Genomic DNA, 16,151 nt, shown 5'->3' with positions numbered 1-16,151 from the left:
AAGATAAAAATGCATCAAAACCAAGGCAAAGTTTTGAAGAAAGCATCTTGTTGCAAGAGGTGCAGTGCTGTCTGGAGTTTTGCAAGAAGCTAGTGCATAGAACACTTAATTATTCTGGGGATTTATCACTAATACCATCTCAGTACATCAACACTTCCTTTCATCCAGAAGGCCTGGACAATTATAAAACTGTTAAGGTAAGAATACAGTAAAACTTTTCATGGTTTCTTGGTGAAGAAGAATTTGTAACAATGTAGTCCTCTGTACTTTGGAGGACTAAACCTCACTTTTATATAACTTGGTCTTTTCTTCAGCATAAATGGAAAGCACCCTATTTAAAGGGCAGCCCTGGAGTATTTTCCTACTGCAGAAGCTACTGAAGCATGTATACTGACTAAAAAGAAGGCTCACTCTTGACTCTTGGAAGATGTTAGCTATGGCAGACAGAAATTGACTTCCACCTAAGAATTTTTTTTATATCCAAGAGATTAGTAGTGCTGCTTTCAAAGGCAACTCCTGAATGATAACACAACCCTCTAAACAAATAGTGGGTAACACCACACTCAAAAGCCAAGCTTTGTCAGTTGCGTTTTGTTATCCTTCGATTTTCCAACGTATATCCATTGCTGCACTGCTGCCTTCTAGTCACCACAACTGAAAAAAGAAATGCAAGTTAGTACATTCTCAGAAACCGAGACAAAAAAGCTAAATCATCTTCCAGTTGATTGTTTTTATATACACACTGCATACTTTTGGATTATATTCAATTTGTCCCAACAGTATGAAAATACATCAACAGCCAACTACAATAATCAAAACGATCTGAGGACTACTTGTATTAATGCACACTCCTTGTACAACACTGTCTCCAGAGCAAGTACTAAGTAAAGCCTCTGTAACTCCTGTGCGTATTCCCCCTCCAAACTCTGCCTACCACAAAATCCCACTAGCTCTTGACCACTTCAGCATGATACTCAGGAGGCCTGTAATAAACTGGTATATGCACTGGTACTGATCTGTAAATAGTGACGTACTATAAATTAAATAAAACTTGTGATCAGGAGAAGGCGAACAGCTTGCTGATTAGTAGAATTACATCCTTATTTTTTACACAGTTAGTGTTACCTTTGCTGCCATGAGTTAAGTTCTATTTACTGCTCCCTAACTAACATTCACACCATACCTGTTAAGAATTTGGAAATGTTTATAAGCTGCAGAGTAGGCTGAGAAAGTGAGCTTTTATCTTGAATATCTTTATTAATTACTACATGGCCCAATACCAGCAGTAAGTGACAAAACAGATCTAGTGAATTGAGAAAAAAGCACTTTTATTTTTCCAAGAGAGAGAAGCTTTTTCACTTGCCAAGAGTAATTAACCTTCTGCTTCCCAGCTAACACAGAGAATTGAAGCGCATACATATAAAGAAGTTGAAAACATTCTGACACAACCTACACAATGATTTGGCAAAACTTTTGAAAGTCACCTAGGATGCTGCATGTTAGAAGACAGTATTCCATCTCTTTATTAGAGGATTCATGATCTGGATCAGCCTCAAACCATAAATTTAAAAATTGACTCCTGCTCATGTTTTGCAGGTTGGTGGGTGAGCGAGGGAGAAGTACTTACTTTTAGATATATCTCCCTAATCCACTTTGGTGCCATAGTACTGACATTAGCGATTTTTGAATGAAAAGTGATTTTTTAATGAAAAAGGTTAGGTTTTTTAATCTTTAAAGAGATACCTATAGTTCAAATGGTGTCCTTTCCAGGAGGATTTGTGATTTAAATATTTCAAGCCATGCTTAAAAGGAATGCAAAGATAAGCAAAATAACACTTTTTGTTGGTTGAAATTTTATCAAGTGACAGAGAAATAAAAAAAGTTGGTCAGGTAGCTTTTATTTCGTTTAACTATATGCTTCCTTTGACTCAGAACGGAAAACACTCATGATGCTTCTGTATTTGATCTGAAATACAATCCAGTACCCTGAAATAAAAGTCTGTTTTTTTCTTCTTTATCAAGGTAACAGCAGCAATTTATCAGGACTATTTACAAAACATTACTGGCATATTCTGACAAAGGCACTGCACAGCTATATAGTTGCCATTGCTGAGACTCCAAGAAGAATAAATTGTAAGCCAACTGAGACTACAAACATCACAGTACGCAACAGAACCTGTCTGTCACACAAGATGGAAATTCCCTGAAATCAGTAACCCCGTGTCAGATGAACAACACTGTACCAACTACAGCTTTTTCTTTTCACCATTTCAAAGTTGGTTCTCAAAAGCAGTATTTGAAACTAACAGCAAAATATGTTCTTACATTTACAGAGTACCTTGAAAACTAATTAAAAAAAGACATAAAAAGCACACAGGCTTCTTACATAAATACCTCCCTTGGAAAAGACATTTGTTTGTATCCTTCACTCTACACTATTTTTTAACAGATTTTGCACACGTTAGAAGTTTATTTCCTTTTTTTTTTTACGTAACAATTATTTAGTAGAAAAGTTTTCCGAAAAGCTGTATGACAGCCACTATCACTTTCTTTTTTTCCTGGTGAGTTATCAGAGGAACAGAAGAGATGGTCACTCTTCCACATAAAGTCTGAAGACAGCTGCTCCTACATCTACTTGAAAAATAATTTTAATAGGGTAGGCTTCAAAGTCATGAAACACAGCTGACCTACAAAGTTTTAAACCATTCTGGAGATACCTGGAAGTCTGCAATTTAATCCAAAGACCCCTGCAGAGATTAATTCCTAATCAAAGATTATACTCAGTATAATCATTAAATTGCATGTTCTGCATTTAGCAAGACAGATTAAATGTCTGTACTGACATCTATTAATCCAATTCAGATTTTTATGGTCTGGTCATACAAAGATTCCTAGACTAAATACTCTCTGCAGCATGATTTAAAGTGCATTTGTAATCATATTTTATGTTCAGCCATACCCAAATTGGACCAATTTCTGCAGATGAGAAGTCTCTCACTGTCATTCCTAACTTGGTAGGATTAAAAAGCCTACTTAAACCTCTTCCTCCAAAATTCAAATAGGAAGTTGAAAATATTATTTAGCCATGAATAACATCCATCTAAATCTATAAACACAGAAGCACCAAAAATCCTCCTTCCAGCTATTACACTAGTATAACACTTACCTTATGTATTGGTACAGGCACCACTCATCTCTCCCATCAACACAGATGAACCAGCATTACTTCAGTGGTATCTTCTAGATGGTATCAACCTGCAGTCAAAAGAAAGATACAACAAATTGAAAAAAGTATATTTTACAGCGTAAGTCAACCTATAGTGCTTCCCCCCCCATGTCAAAAAAGTCACAAGTTTGGGTTTGTGGATTATTCTGTTGCAAGTTTTACTACTTCTCTTTTAAGTGGTGGAGGATTCACTGGCTTGGAATGGACTGGAATGGCTTAGTGATAGGTTGCATGGCTTATGGATTCTCATTCCTTTTCAATGGTGCACTGCCATGTTAAATCCATAAGTTGAACGACAAAATTTACTGAGGACTAAACAGTAGTACAAAGCTTTTGGGTTTGTGGTTTGTTTTTTTTTTTAGTTGGAAGTCTTCATGTCTACTATATTCAAGAGCATCTTTTGAACTTCATGGCTTTACCTGAGTCATAACAACTTGCCACAGGTTCTGCCACATGTACCAGATATCCCTCTAACGCAGTGTCAAACTAAACAGAGTCAGGCATCCAACTAAACGTCAAGTTTGCAATGGCTTGCTTCAAACTCCCAATAGCCGAGTTGATATTTGTCAATCTAAACCAATTCCTGATTTCACAAGGCTTTAATTTTGTTAAAATATAGTATATGCAGCCTCTTTAAGCATCTTCACTGAAAGATACTGGGCACAAAATACCCCCTCCCAACCTTACTTGGCAATATTCTGTCTACAGTGAGCTGCATTAGGTCTTTAGTTTCAAAATTGGTGCCATAAATGCTTTTATCCAAGAAGAAACTGTTGAATTTGGAGAACTTCTAATGTATTGGAGTATTTCTTTTCTTTTTTTTTTTTTTTTTTTAATCTAGACAGCACTTCCATTGCCATGACGTGCAGCTTGTCTTACTGTACTAGAGGAAGATAACTTGGTTCAATTTTGACTTAGACTGAAAAACTAGTTTGCTTTGCTTACCATCTTTGCTGTTTCACAGGCATTTGATGCTTTAAATCAGCTGTGGAATGCTGAAAGATTCACTTGTTTTTATGAAGCCATAAGCCTTTGAGAAGTTGGAGAGAAAGACTTCTTTGCTTATCTTATTTTCTCCTTTGGAATCAAAGATGTTCCTTTAAAAGTGAAACACTACAGAGTTGCAAAAATTTGAAACAGTATGAGTAAGCATCGTTTTGCAGCTTCTCTGATGGAATTGGTCAAATTTTTTTTTATTTTTACAGTATTCTGTAGCTGACTTACATGTACATGATTTATTTGGAGGGGAGATCTTTTCAAACTCCCCATGAAACAGTAGGAAGGCAGAAAATAGTATTATCCACTTGTTTTTTCGGGTTAAGTGAATGATATCCTCTATTTTTCTTTACACAAGGATCTGAAGGCATTCTGTACGGGGAACACTGTGACTTCAAATTCTAGGCACAACTGAACTTTGTGTGGAATATCCCCACCACCCTCCAAATCACAAGCAATACTTTGTTTAAGAATGAGATGCTGAACATGTAGAACAATCCACCTCCATGTTAGATGGTTGGATGTTGTGTGGAAGATCTTAAGAACTGCTTGTTCCATTCATGAGGAAAATCAGATGGGAAGTGTCGCATTTCAGTGAAACTTTACTTTGAAAATTACAACACTAGTACACAGCTCAAGTTTTATACATTTAACATTTGCTTTTTGAAAGAAATGTTAACAATTTTGAAATGAAATTAAACATTGGTTTAACTTTTCCTCACAAAAGCATAAAAGTCATGGAGGGGAAAACTTAACAGGCAACAATAAAAAAAGGTAAAAACAACTTTTCCTTTTAGTAGTCCTCTGGTAGTAAAGATAGAACAACTTCCACTTTTCATTTTTTTGAGAAGTAATCTGTCTTGGTCCAAAAGTTTAAGAGTGTTTTTAGTATCTGCTTCTGCCTCCACCTCTATCGGATCTGCTTCCACCACGGCCACCACCTCTGGGTGCTCCGCGGCTTGAACTACTGTAAGAATCACGAGGAGGTGGATAGCCCCTTTCCATGGATGGGGGAAGACCCCTGTCTTGTCTTCCAACACGATCACGGCCACTTGAGTAGACATCACTTCTGCTGCTTGAGTAACTTTCTCGGCTTCCATATCCATCTCGTGTGCTGCCGTAATCATCATATCGACTGCTTCCACCATAAGATGGCGGGGGCCCTCGTGCAGGTGGAGCACTACGTGAGTTACCTGCAGGGTCAATGGTCAGGTAATATGGCAACACCATAAGTTATATATAACAATTTCAATCTGAATTTACAGAATTGCTGTATTTAAATGTTTACTGCTACTCTTTTGTATGTATTGAGATGTTCTTAATATAATCTGCCACATTAATGGTATTTAAAGTGGGGATTGCATATCAGGCAGTGAGTGGATTTAAGGACTCTGAAGGAATGAAGACGGTGTTTATTCAGGCAGGTTCTTTACTGGGTATTCCAGAACAGCTTGTTATTTTAGAGAAGAAACTCAGCCATATTTTCCAGAGATAGTTGCAATTCTGAACTGTAGACTTTGCTTCTTTAGCTTATAGCTTATTTAACAAGATGATCAAATGATAACCAACAACTGCACTTTCACTGTAGGGGAAAAAAAAGCGTGCCACTTCCCCCTAAAACATGAGCAACCTAGTAAAAGTCAGATTTTATGACACCTGGACAGATTACTACATGATCCTCAAAATGGATTCTTACCATAACTCTCATATGAATCTCTGTAGGAGCCTCCACTTGGATGATCTGAGTAGTCTCGGTCACGTCCACCACCGTATCCATCACGATCACTATAGGAGGAAAGACTACTAAGACTTAGTACAGATCAGTAAGATCACAGCAAGAATAAAATGACAGGGAGAAAAATCCAACAGTAGGTACCTATATCCCCTAGAGGGGTATTCGTCACGTGAACTGGAATGACCATAATCACGGTATGCGTAGTCTCGTGGAGGTGGCGCGTAGTCCCGTGTATCCCTGGAACTGGGATAATCTCTGCTTGAATAACTACAAAGAACAAGAATTGATATGTTAGCCATGTCACACCTCAAAAGATCAGGGATCAAAATCCTTGTCTGAACAACAACAACAAAGCCAAACTAAATTAGTAAAAAGGATTTACCCGTCTTTAGTGCTATAGCCATCATCCCTTGGAGACATGTAGACATCTCTTCGTGATGGCATTGGTTCCCTGCGTGGAGGGCCACCATAACTGTCTCTTCCACGTGACACAGGAGCTTAAGAGAAACAGTCCACATTTTTTAACTTAATTAGCATTTAGCCACACAGAAGACTCCTCAAGGCAAGTAAGTATTACCAGACTGTTTATAGCTATTTAAAAGTATCTCTGTAGCCTACATATGTAATACTTCACGCTTCTGCTTGGACAGTTTTAAAGCTGCACTAGAAGGAATACCCTCATCAAATCACACCAAATTGTTCCAAACAGCTACAAAATTACCTTGTTATGAAGAGAACTGATAAATTAGAAAAACAATACACTATCCCACAGCAGATTTAAGTTAGAATCAATGATTTGCAACAGTTCCTGAAGGAAGACTAAGGTGCTACAGCTAAGCAACAGAGTAATTCATGAAGCCCTTACCTCTTCCCCCCATACTACTGCTACGCACTGGTCCTGAAGGTGCAGATCTTTTAGGTGGAGGGCCTCCACTTCGTGGAGGTGGACCTCTCTTCATGGGAAGTGGCCCTCGAGAAGACCCTAGAAGGATAAGCCATGAACCAAATTGTTATTTCTGTGATATTCACCTGTATGCCCCTAAAGCCTGAACTACAATAACCTATGTGCTGTTATTACCACTATGTGATCAACAGTAAACCTCTAAAATAAGACCTCAAAGCCTTCTCCTGTGTTTTGGCCACTACTAGATGCTACTGGCAGAATTGAGAGCCCACCAAGTTAACTTTCCACAGCCTAAATTCCTGTCAAAAACTGTCTTTTAGAACTTATCCAAAAGCCACAGGGTGTGACACAAGGGAGAAAGACAGCTGCTATCTGTAATCAGTCACAGCTTTAATGCTCAACAAGTTAGTGTTCTCAGAAGACAAGAGCCACCTGGGAAGATGTACTAGAGAAGATCCTACATAGAGAGGGAACAGAGGCCCTACAGAGTCTGTAGAACCTACTACACAGACTCTTCAAGACAGGAGTTTTCACTGTTTCCAGGGGTTTTTTTTCTGCATTACAGCTTTTACTGTTATACCTCAGGTGCTGCTTGCTTTGTCTGTTAAGCAACAGTTTTGTTTTGATACTGAAGTCTCTGAATAAATAGCTATATCTTAAGTTAAAGAATATCCAGTATCAAGTAATGTACTATCCTTCCACTTCAGAAAGCTTCAACTCAACACACTACTATTTTATAACAACAAACAAGGCTTAGCTTCCCTAACTCCCACTACAATCTGGAAGGATCAGTCCTAGAATTTAGTAAGTTTAGAGCTCTTGCTAGTAAGAATGAAAGGCAGTTCCCTTTCCCTGGTGGAAGAGAATCACTTTTTCAACTTGAATACCAGAAAGCTTCCTTTCTCACGTGCAGGGCAGGAGTTTTGCTTTTCTTTCACAGCCAAAAGTCAAGTGGAGTGTTAGTTGTAGAAGGGAATCTTCATATTTGAAAGCCTTTTCTTAAGGTGTACTTGCCTAACCAAAAATTTGACTAAACTGCCGAGATCATATTTCATCATTTTAATAAAGAACAAGGAGTGCACTATTCGGCTGTTTGACTTTTTTTTTCCAGTAGGATTATTGTCATCTTCCAATGGGATTGTCTTGTATGTTGTCCAAGTATATAATGAGAGAGGTAAATACATACCCAAGTGACTCCCTCTTGAAGGTGGTCCTCTCGCGCCACTTCCGCCTCTTCCACCTCTAAGGCCCCTGGGAGGACCTCTGCTTCGTGGAGGGGGTGGCGGCCCACGCCTACCACCACTTTCAAAGGATGGCTTGGTTGCTTGTTCCACTTTAATTGCTTTCCCATCTAATGACTAAAGAAGAAGCTGCTTTACTTACTGCTCAGTCATGTTTGTATTTCTTAAATTAAGCCCCTCTTGCTTCACTATTATAGGGCTTCCATTTTATAAAGTTAGAGCAACTCTAGAACTGATTTCAGTCTTCAGTATTAGTGCCCATGTACTCAGCAGCATGTTGGGCCTATTTCTACAGTACTTCATTCTTGTGGTATTGATGAAAAAAAAAAAATACAGAGCAGCATCAGAAAGGACTTTCAGTGAAAACACAAGCGTCCAATGATTACGGCAGCCCCATGTCATTTATTCTGTAAATGAAACACGATTTATGATCTCCAATTTACTTTCAATTGCCACGGACTTTTGTACCAAACTAGGACTGCACCAGTAGTTACAGGATTAAGCTGAAGGTATCTTAGCTTCAGTTGGGATTTCTGGCAATGGGGAGGCCGTTTAGTACATTTTCTTGATGTCCTGATAAAACGGTGATCACTGAAGTATTTAGAAGTAATTTCAGCATCTACAAAGCAGACTGAGTATGATAATTCACCCCTCTTTTCTATTGTTTCAAGCTGGGTTTTCAAAAAAGGTGACTGACACCATTTACTCTACTACTTGCTTTTCCAGAGTGGAGGTGCTTTGGGTTTTTTTTTGTTTGTTTGGGGGTTTTGTTGTGTGTTTTTTTGGCAGGGGAAAAAAAAAAGTGGAAGCTTTTTGTGGAATATAAACCTGCAATAACAGGAACTGTGCAGCCAACTATTACACCTCAAACATGAGCAGGTGGTAAGACATATTGAGTAACTCAACCTGATTAATCAAATTTCTGTATAATCTTTCAGACACCACACATTTGGTAATTATAGCAGAGCCAAGATCACAAGCTCTCCTGAAGTTAGGTTACTGCACATCTATCCTGGCAAACATGGTTTTAGCAGTTAAATATTTAACTCTGCTATGATAACTAATTAATTATACAGGTAGGAAGTGGTTTCTATTGCTAGTAACATCTTACCCCCAACTGCTGATAGTATTTTTTACTGAGGTACTGAACCTTTTTTGTTCTCCACTGAAATCCAGCCCTCTCTGAAATCATCCACTTTAGTAGCTCACGTATTCTGCCACCATATGTAGTCATAACTACTGTTCGAAAAATCCATGTGTATATCCACAGGTCCAATTTGACCCATTGTGAGGAAAAAAATTAATACTAGCAAAATCATACTGGTCTTGGCTTTGACTTAACAGAAGTATTTTACTTATGAAAGGTTCCTCAATAAGCCTTTTCGCATGACAAGCTGAAACATTCCAGGAGCGAGCATTAGTACCTCTAATCACTGGAACTTCTCAGTTTGTATCATATTATTTTGCCATCATTTTAACAGTGGGCTTGAAGCCTTAAGCTTTGCCATCATGACCACTGTCGTCCTCAATTTCATGGCAGATTCTTGACAGCTTGTTTGAAGTTTGGAAACCAAACACCATCCCCCTGTGCTAGCATGGGTTCTGAAAACCTGGATGCTAGGTCCAAGTTCTTCCCTTTTTTACATAGGAGGTACAGTTTTCCTTATCATTTCTCCTCCTATTTCCTTCTGCCTTGCACTTACGCATCTTACCTAGGCAAAAGATAGGTTTCTTTTGAAACTGCTTTATGCAAGCAGTCTTAAAAAGCTATGCCTAAGGTCCAAAAAGACCTTTCATTAGGTCCAAGAAGATTATTTCTCTTTTGTTAACCACAAGATACTTGTCAAAGTTTGTTGTATTTTTAAAGCAGAGGGGACAATTTCTTTTTATAGGTTCTTAGCTCAAAGAAGAAAGGTCTTATCTCACTGAACAGATAAAACTCACACAAGCCATCTCAGAATAAGGAATTTTTTTCAATGAGCCCAAAGCACCACCTGCCAACACGAACACTCTTAGTTGGTGTTTATAACCTTGATTCAGAGTGTTACGGTAGCATTTTTAGCATGATATGGGCACCATGAAGCAGAGTCACCTTGGTGCTAAAAAGCAGGAAAGTAATTTAAGTTATGAGTCATTTAAGGATAATAATAGATTGGCAATCATAAAAACTCCTATATGTGGAATGAACAATCTATAAAGCTTTGCAAGGTGAGCCAGGGAACCTTAACCAAACAGAATTAGAGAACTGTCCTGCAACCTGTTCAACATTCCAAGAAGAGATGAATGAAATTTAGGAATTTTTGGGAGTGGGGCAGAAATCAAGTATTCCGAAGAAACCGTTACAGAAATTTGCATGAAACTGCAACCTAATGCCACATAGGCATTTCCTCTCCAATGGATCATTTTACTGTTGATGCTGCAGTGACTCCACCATTTCTATATGTTCCTTGATGGCACATCAAGCAGGCTTCCTTTCACCAAATATATTCAAGAACTGAAGATCATTTCTTATCAGGCTGAACTTCTATGTATTGTATCACTTCTTCACCAAAAGAACTGGAAACACTTTCTGTTGATTAGAGGAAGACAACCTTCAGTAGCACTGAGTACAGTTTAGACTGTTGTTTGGATTACAGTATTTGCTTCCAACCTCTTAACAAAGTCCAGCTGGCTTGGCAGGTCTACACTGGAATTAAATCTTTGGCTTGTCCTGGATGTTTCCTCTAAGGTCGTATCCTCTCTTTAATTATCCATTTTGTCCTCAGGACTTAAAAACGAAAAGATCGTGAGAACAGCCTACTGCACAGAATGACCATTACAGACTTGGAATATTCACACTTGTGTCCAGATAAGCATCTGCCCTTCATGACATGAGGATGTAGACTTGACTACCATGAATTAAGGTCCTTCTTAAAGACGACTAGTAATTTGCTATGATAAAGTACTTCTAACATTTCTTCTGTGCTGCTCAGACACGCTAACATTGTTCCAATTCTGTAGAGAAGAAATTTAAGTGAAAAAATCTCCACCCCCACTCCAAAATCATTATCTCCTGACCTCTTTCTGCAGGACTGAAATTAATCTTCAACAAGCAAGCTTAGACTAGTCTATGCTTGTCCCATTTTAGAATGAAATATAATTAACCCCCTTCCTTCCCCCCACCCAGAAAAGAGTAAAACATTGGATATATGTTTTTCACGAACATTTGCAAAGCAAAAAAATCAAATGCAAATTCACTCTTGCAGAATCTAAATCGGCCTCTTCTATGGGCTGCAACTTTGAATTCCTTTGGAATGACAGAATGAGCAACACACTGGTGATGCAGAACTCTTCCCCTGGCTACAAGTCAACTTCTTACAGACTGCTTGAACTATCGTCTGCACAGTGCTTCTGCTGCTTCTTCTTAAGTGCCTGAAATTCTCATGAGTGCTCCGATCCATCATTTCCAAACGGACTGAAAAGCTCCCAGTTCTGACCTGTTGTAACAATCTCTTCCCACAGCATGCCTCAAACATTGCTCCTCCTCAGATCTAGAATGCAGAGTCTTTTTGAGGTACAAGCAGTACTTATTGTCCAGAGGCTTTCTGAAGATGAGGATGAGAGACTACCTCATGAACATCTTCCATATCCATGGTCAAACCAAGCTAGACCAGTACAGAACTGGAACTATACACAGCAGCACCTAAAGGTTTACATTAAAAAGGTCACTCTAGGCCAAATCCCAAGCGAGGATGTTCTTTTCATACACTATTTTATGTTCCAATTTCAAAGCAGATGAAGGTACTTTTAGATTTGTAGTGTTGAAGACAGAAGCCATGAGAATGATGATCCACAAGGCAGTATTTTCTAGCATTTCTTGACAATGATGCAGATAGTGCATTCCAGAACATGTAGACATTACCTCAGCCACAAACATTCAATCTCATTTAGCTACTTCACTAAGCATTACTCTCCTAAATGTTTCCAATGTGACCAAACACATGCCACAACATTCAAGATTCAGAACAGTTGGTGATTATTTTCAGAGGGATTTTCACTTGAAAGCTGCACTCCACAAACACTTAGGATTAGTGACTGAACTCCTTTCAGTCTGACAATTAATTAGTTGCTGGTGCTTGAAGTTACATTATGTGAGGGTTCACCGTAATGACTACTTCAGAGGAAATCAGTATTTAAGAACTGCAGTAAACAATCTTCAGAACTGTAGCAAACTACACATGGAGAAATAAAATTCAATAAAAGGAGCACCTTTGAGGATGTTTAGGCTGGTAGAGAAAGGACATTATCTGACTTGTCACTCTCTGCCTTGGCAAAAACTATGAACTTTTTAAACAAGGAAGCAAGTCTCCAAAGAAAGTAATACTAATTGTCATGAGGTTGTCCTGAAGCACCCAGAAACTATGTACACACAGCAGAAAGCCTGCTGTAACACAAAATAAGGAAGTTTTAATGTTTGTGTTCACTGTGAACACTGCAGCAAGCTAATTTTCTTTTTCCCAAAGTACAAATATGTTACACTTTACTTACTGACTTCAATGACTGACATTTTTCTTTCACTTCAATGTCTTACACTAAGAAGACAAACAGCTATCAAAATCCCAAGTGTTAATTAATCAGAATCAGTAGAAGCTTCTTCACCTTACGTGAATGGCATCTTGGAGACACTACTTAGAAAAAAAGGCCAACGCAGCACAACCTTAACACAACCGTTCAGATTATGCATTGAACACCAGAGTCTGAAATTCAAGTTAACTGAGAAGACATCTTTCACTGCCTAAAGAGACAGCACCTCTATGACAATAAGCAGCTATATTGACCATTAAGTTGCAAACTTGCATCTAGCTTCTCAAACACGTGCCAGAACAGACACAGATCGCAATAGCCTGCATTCCTTTGAGAAACTGCTGGTATTTATCTCAGAACTTTTCCTCCAAATTCCTAAGTTTTTCTTTTTGAAGATGTTACATATGCATTAAATTTTTATTTCCTGTTAAAGTCATATTGTTGCATTGTATGGTGTAAACAAGCAAATTCAATTGCTGGCTAACTGCAAAGCTATTTCACATTAACTGGCAAGACGCTCCTCATACATGCCAAGTAGATTGATGATGCAATTCACAAATGTAGGAGGTTATCTACAGATCACCAGATAGCGCATCAACACTCCAGCAAAGTAGGGAAGTCACATTAAACCCATGTTAAGGGAACCATTAATAGTTTTCAGGTAAGTCACTTCCCTGAAGTGTAATTTACAGTAAATACTGTATACCAGTATGACAAAAACATTATAGGAGACATGCAAGAATGGAGAGCTGACTACTAACAAGCCCTCCATCACCAATTAAAAAAAATAAAAAAGGAGATTATAACTGACAGCCAGACTTCACTTTCTACAGTCACATCCATAATCAGGAGAAAGTGATTTGAGCTTCATGGAGACAGAGACATTTTGCCAAATTTGAAATTAGGACTTGTCTCCAGGATCTTCTAACCCACTGTCTTTTCAACTTTTACTACTAGTTAATTTACTGTAAAGATCAATACTGCTGGTCAGTAGCAACAGCAACATATAATTGGTCTTAATTCCTACCTTTCCATTCATATCTCTGGCAGCATCTTTTGCATCTGCTGGACTCTCAAACGTGACAAACGCAAATCCTCTGGACTTGTTGGTTTCACGGTCTTTCATCAAAAGGACTGCAGAAATAAAGTCACATTACCCTTTCATGTAATTAGGTACTAACACTTAACCTTTATTTAACCTTTTAAGCTCAGAACTTCTTAGAGGACATGAAAGCACCATCATTTCAGATGATCAATGCCAAAAAAGTCATCACAGCTATGTTGTTGCTTTTTATTTTTCAGTACTTTAAATCACAGGGTTTTCTTTTTACCTTCCACAATGCGTCCATATTTGCCGAATACAGCCTCAAGGGCTTTTTCATTAGTCTCTGTGTTCAGGCCCCCAATGAACAGTTTCCCAGGACGATCTGCTTCAACCATTTTGATTCCGCAAATGACCTATTAAAAGCGTAAGGTTGTTATTAAGAAAGCATCAGACTGCAACAGAGACTTCCATACCACTTCATGGAGTATAAATTACTTCTTTCTTCAAAAGCACAAGCAAATTTTCTTGAGCAAGATGACAATTAAGAGATATGACGTATAAAGAACATAAAATTAAAATTTTTATACTGAAGCAACTAGTAGTACTGCCTTCAGTTACTTCTTCACATTATATAGTCTATTTCAAATAAATTAAGTAAACTTTAAAGCAGTGGAACAAAGCACTGATGAGAAGTCTCTTAAGATCAAGTAGTATTGGTGAATATGAAGAGTCCTTCAGGATTACTGCCATTCTGCCTCGATGGTAACCCTAGCATCTAAATCCTGCCATAGATATTTCAAGAAATTTACTTAGCACGTCAAAGTAATACCAAAATATTAATTTTAAAGTCAGCTTGAAACAATATTCCAAATTAAACTAAATCTTTAAATTATTTAAAGAACATCAAGAGTACGCCAAAATCCCGGCCTACACAACGCGTCAGCCTGAACGGATACCAGACCATCACTGCAGTTCTACACAGCAAAGCCACGGCTAAGGCAAGGCGGGAGGACTTAATTTGGAAAGGTTAAAAAAAAAAAAAAAAAAAAAAAAAAAAAAGCCTTACACAAAGCAAAACCTCGAAGCGCCTGGCAAAACGCCTGGCGCCTATGGACAAGCGTTACCCGGTTGCCTCCAGCCCTACCTATGGCGGGAAAGCCCGCAGCAGCGTGCAAGGAGGGCCCGCGCAGCTCCCCGGCACACAAGGAGAGCCGGGACAAAGCAGCCCCCCCCCGGAAGCAGGAGACCGACGGGGGACGGGCCGCCCGGGAGGCCGCGGCGCGCGCGCGCGGCCGCCCCCCTCTCTACGCGGCGAAGGCGCGCGCCGCGCCGGGGAACGGGGCGGGGGAGGTTGGGGGGGCGTCAGACCCTCCGCGGTCTCCAGGCACCTCCACAAAATGGCGGCCACCTTTGGCAGGGACTCTTCTCCCGCCCGGCGCCAAACGACCGCCTCGGTGCTAACCCGAGCCCCGTTTTGAACTATCCGCCCGGCCCTCCAGGCGCGGCCGCCGCCCTCCCTTCGTCCTCCGCGGGGATGCGGAGTACCACGCGGCTGGACCTCGAGCAGAACCCCCCGCACCTAAAATGGCGGCCACCGCGCCTCACGCGGTTGGGACCCCCCCCCCCCCCCCGCCCCGCCACAGGCGCACTGTTCCCTCCAACCTATGCAGGGCCAGGCGGGCAGGGAGGCAGGCCTGGCTCCGCCGCGCCTCGCCTCACCTCGGGCCCGCAGCGGCGGGCGTGCGGAACACAGCTCCCTCACCCACGGGCCGGGCCTTTCGCCGCGCCGCCGCCTTCCGCGGCCCACTGCCACGCCGCAGGGCCCCGCTCTCCCCCTCCCCAGAGCCCCCGGGCCCGCTCAGCTTCGCCCGGCGGCACTCACCTCCGCTCGCGCCGAACCGCAACTGCGCAATGAGGGCGAACAAAGGCGCTGCGGGCCTTTATACCGCTGACGTCACCAGCCGGCCGGAGCCCCGGATGCACGCGGCGGCGAGGCCGGCAGGGGGAGGCCGCAGCCCGCCGCGGCGCCGGCGTCCCCGGGGGGCCGGTGCGGAGCCCCCCCCGCCGCGGGGCGGCTCAGCCCTGCCGCGGCTGGAGGCGGGGAGCGGCCCGCCGGAGGGCTGCGGGGCACGGAGCGCCCCGGCCGGCCTGGAGACGGGGGGCGTGAGCCGCCGTACGGGAGCGCGGCTCGATCCTGCCGGCTGGGAAAGGCGGGACCGCCGCGGGCTGCGCTTCCCCTTTGTCTGCCGGCTCCTCGTCCCGCTTCTCAGCGGGGTGCCCGAAGGAGCGGTCGCGTCACTAGTTTGGACGCAAAATCACTCCCCATAGGGTCAGTTTAACTCTGGGGAAGTGTCTGTGCGGGAGGTTAACCCCGTTCAGCTAAAACTGCCTTAAAGGCACTTTCAGTTCGTTTCATTAATACGTGCGCGCGTCAGTACCCC

General features: G+C 41.1%; 1 protein-coding gene and 1 non-coding gene across 3 annotated transcripts; both read right to left on the bottom strand.

The window, feature by feature from the left end:
• Nucleotides 1–4,395: 4,395 nt before the first annotated feature.
• On the bottom strand, nucleotides 4,396–15,685 carry RBMX (RNA binding motif protein X-linked). 2 transcript variants are annotated; one of them, XM_029997509.2, is made up of 9 exons: nucleotides 15,593–15,685; nucleotides 13,997–14,123; nucleotides 13,693–13,799; nucleotides 8,048–8,219; nucleotides 6,823–6,939; nucleotides 6,340–6,454; nucleotides 6,099–6,224; nucleotides 5,919–6,022; nucleotides 4,396–5,415 (listed from the first exon to the last, which is right to left on the bottom strand). In XM_029997509.2, the coding sequence occupies exons 2-9, from the start codon at nucleotides 14,103–14,105 to the stop codon at nucleotides 5,108–5,110; spliced, it is 1,158 nt and encodes a 385-aa protein (XP_029853369.1). In that variant the 5' UTR covers nucleotides 14,106–14,123; nucleotides 15,593–15,685; the 3' UTR covers nucleotides 4,396–5,107. The 2 variants fall into 2 exon arrangements, with proteins under 2 accessions (XP_029853369.1, XP_029853370.1); XM_029997510.2 differs by having other exon boundaries at nucleotides 5,919–6,007.
• LOC115333953 lies at nucleotides 13,870–13,942 on the bottom strand. The gene has a single exon (XR_003920972.1). It is a non-coding gene; the product is annotated as a small nucleolar RNA SNORD61 (small nucleolar RNA).
• Nucleotides 15,686–16,151: the final 466 nt, after the last annotated feature.

The sequence above is a fragment of the Aquila chrysaetos genome, chromosome 21 (assembly GCF_900496995.4).
Source record: "Aquila chrysaetos chrysaetos chromosome 21, bAquChr1.4, whole genome shotgun sequence".
Taxonomy (NCBI): Eukaryota; Metazoa; Chordata; class Aves; order Accipitriformes; family Accipitridae; genus Aquila; species Aquila chrysaetos.
Note: the sequence above shows the minus strand (reverse complement) of the source record. Positions and strands in the feature narration are given on the sequence as shown.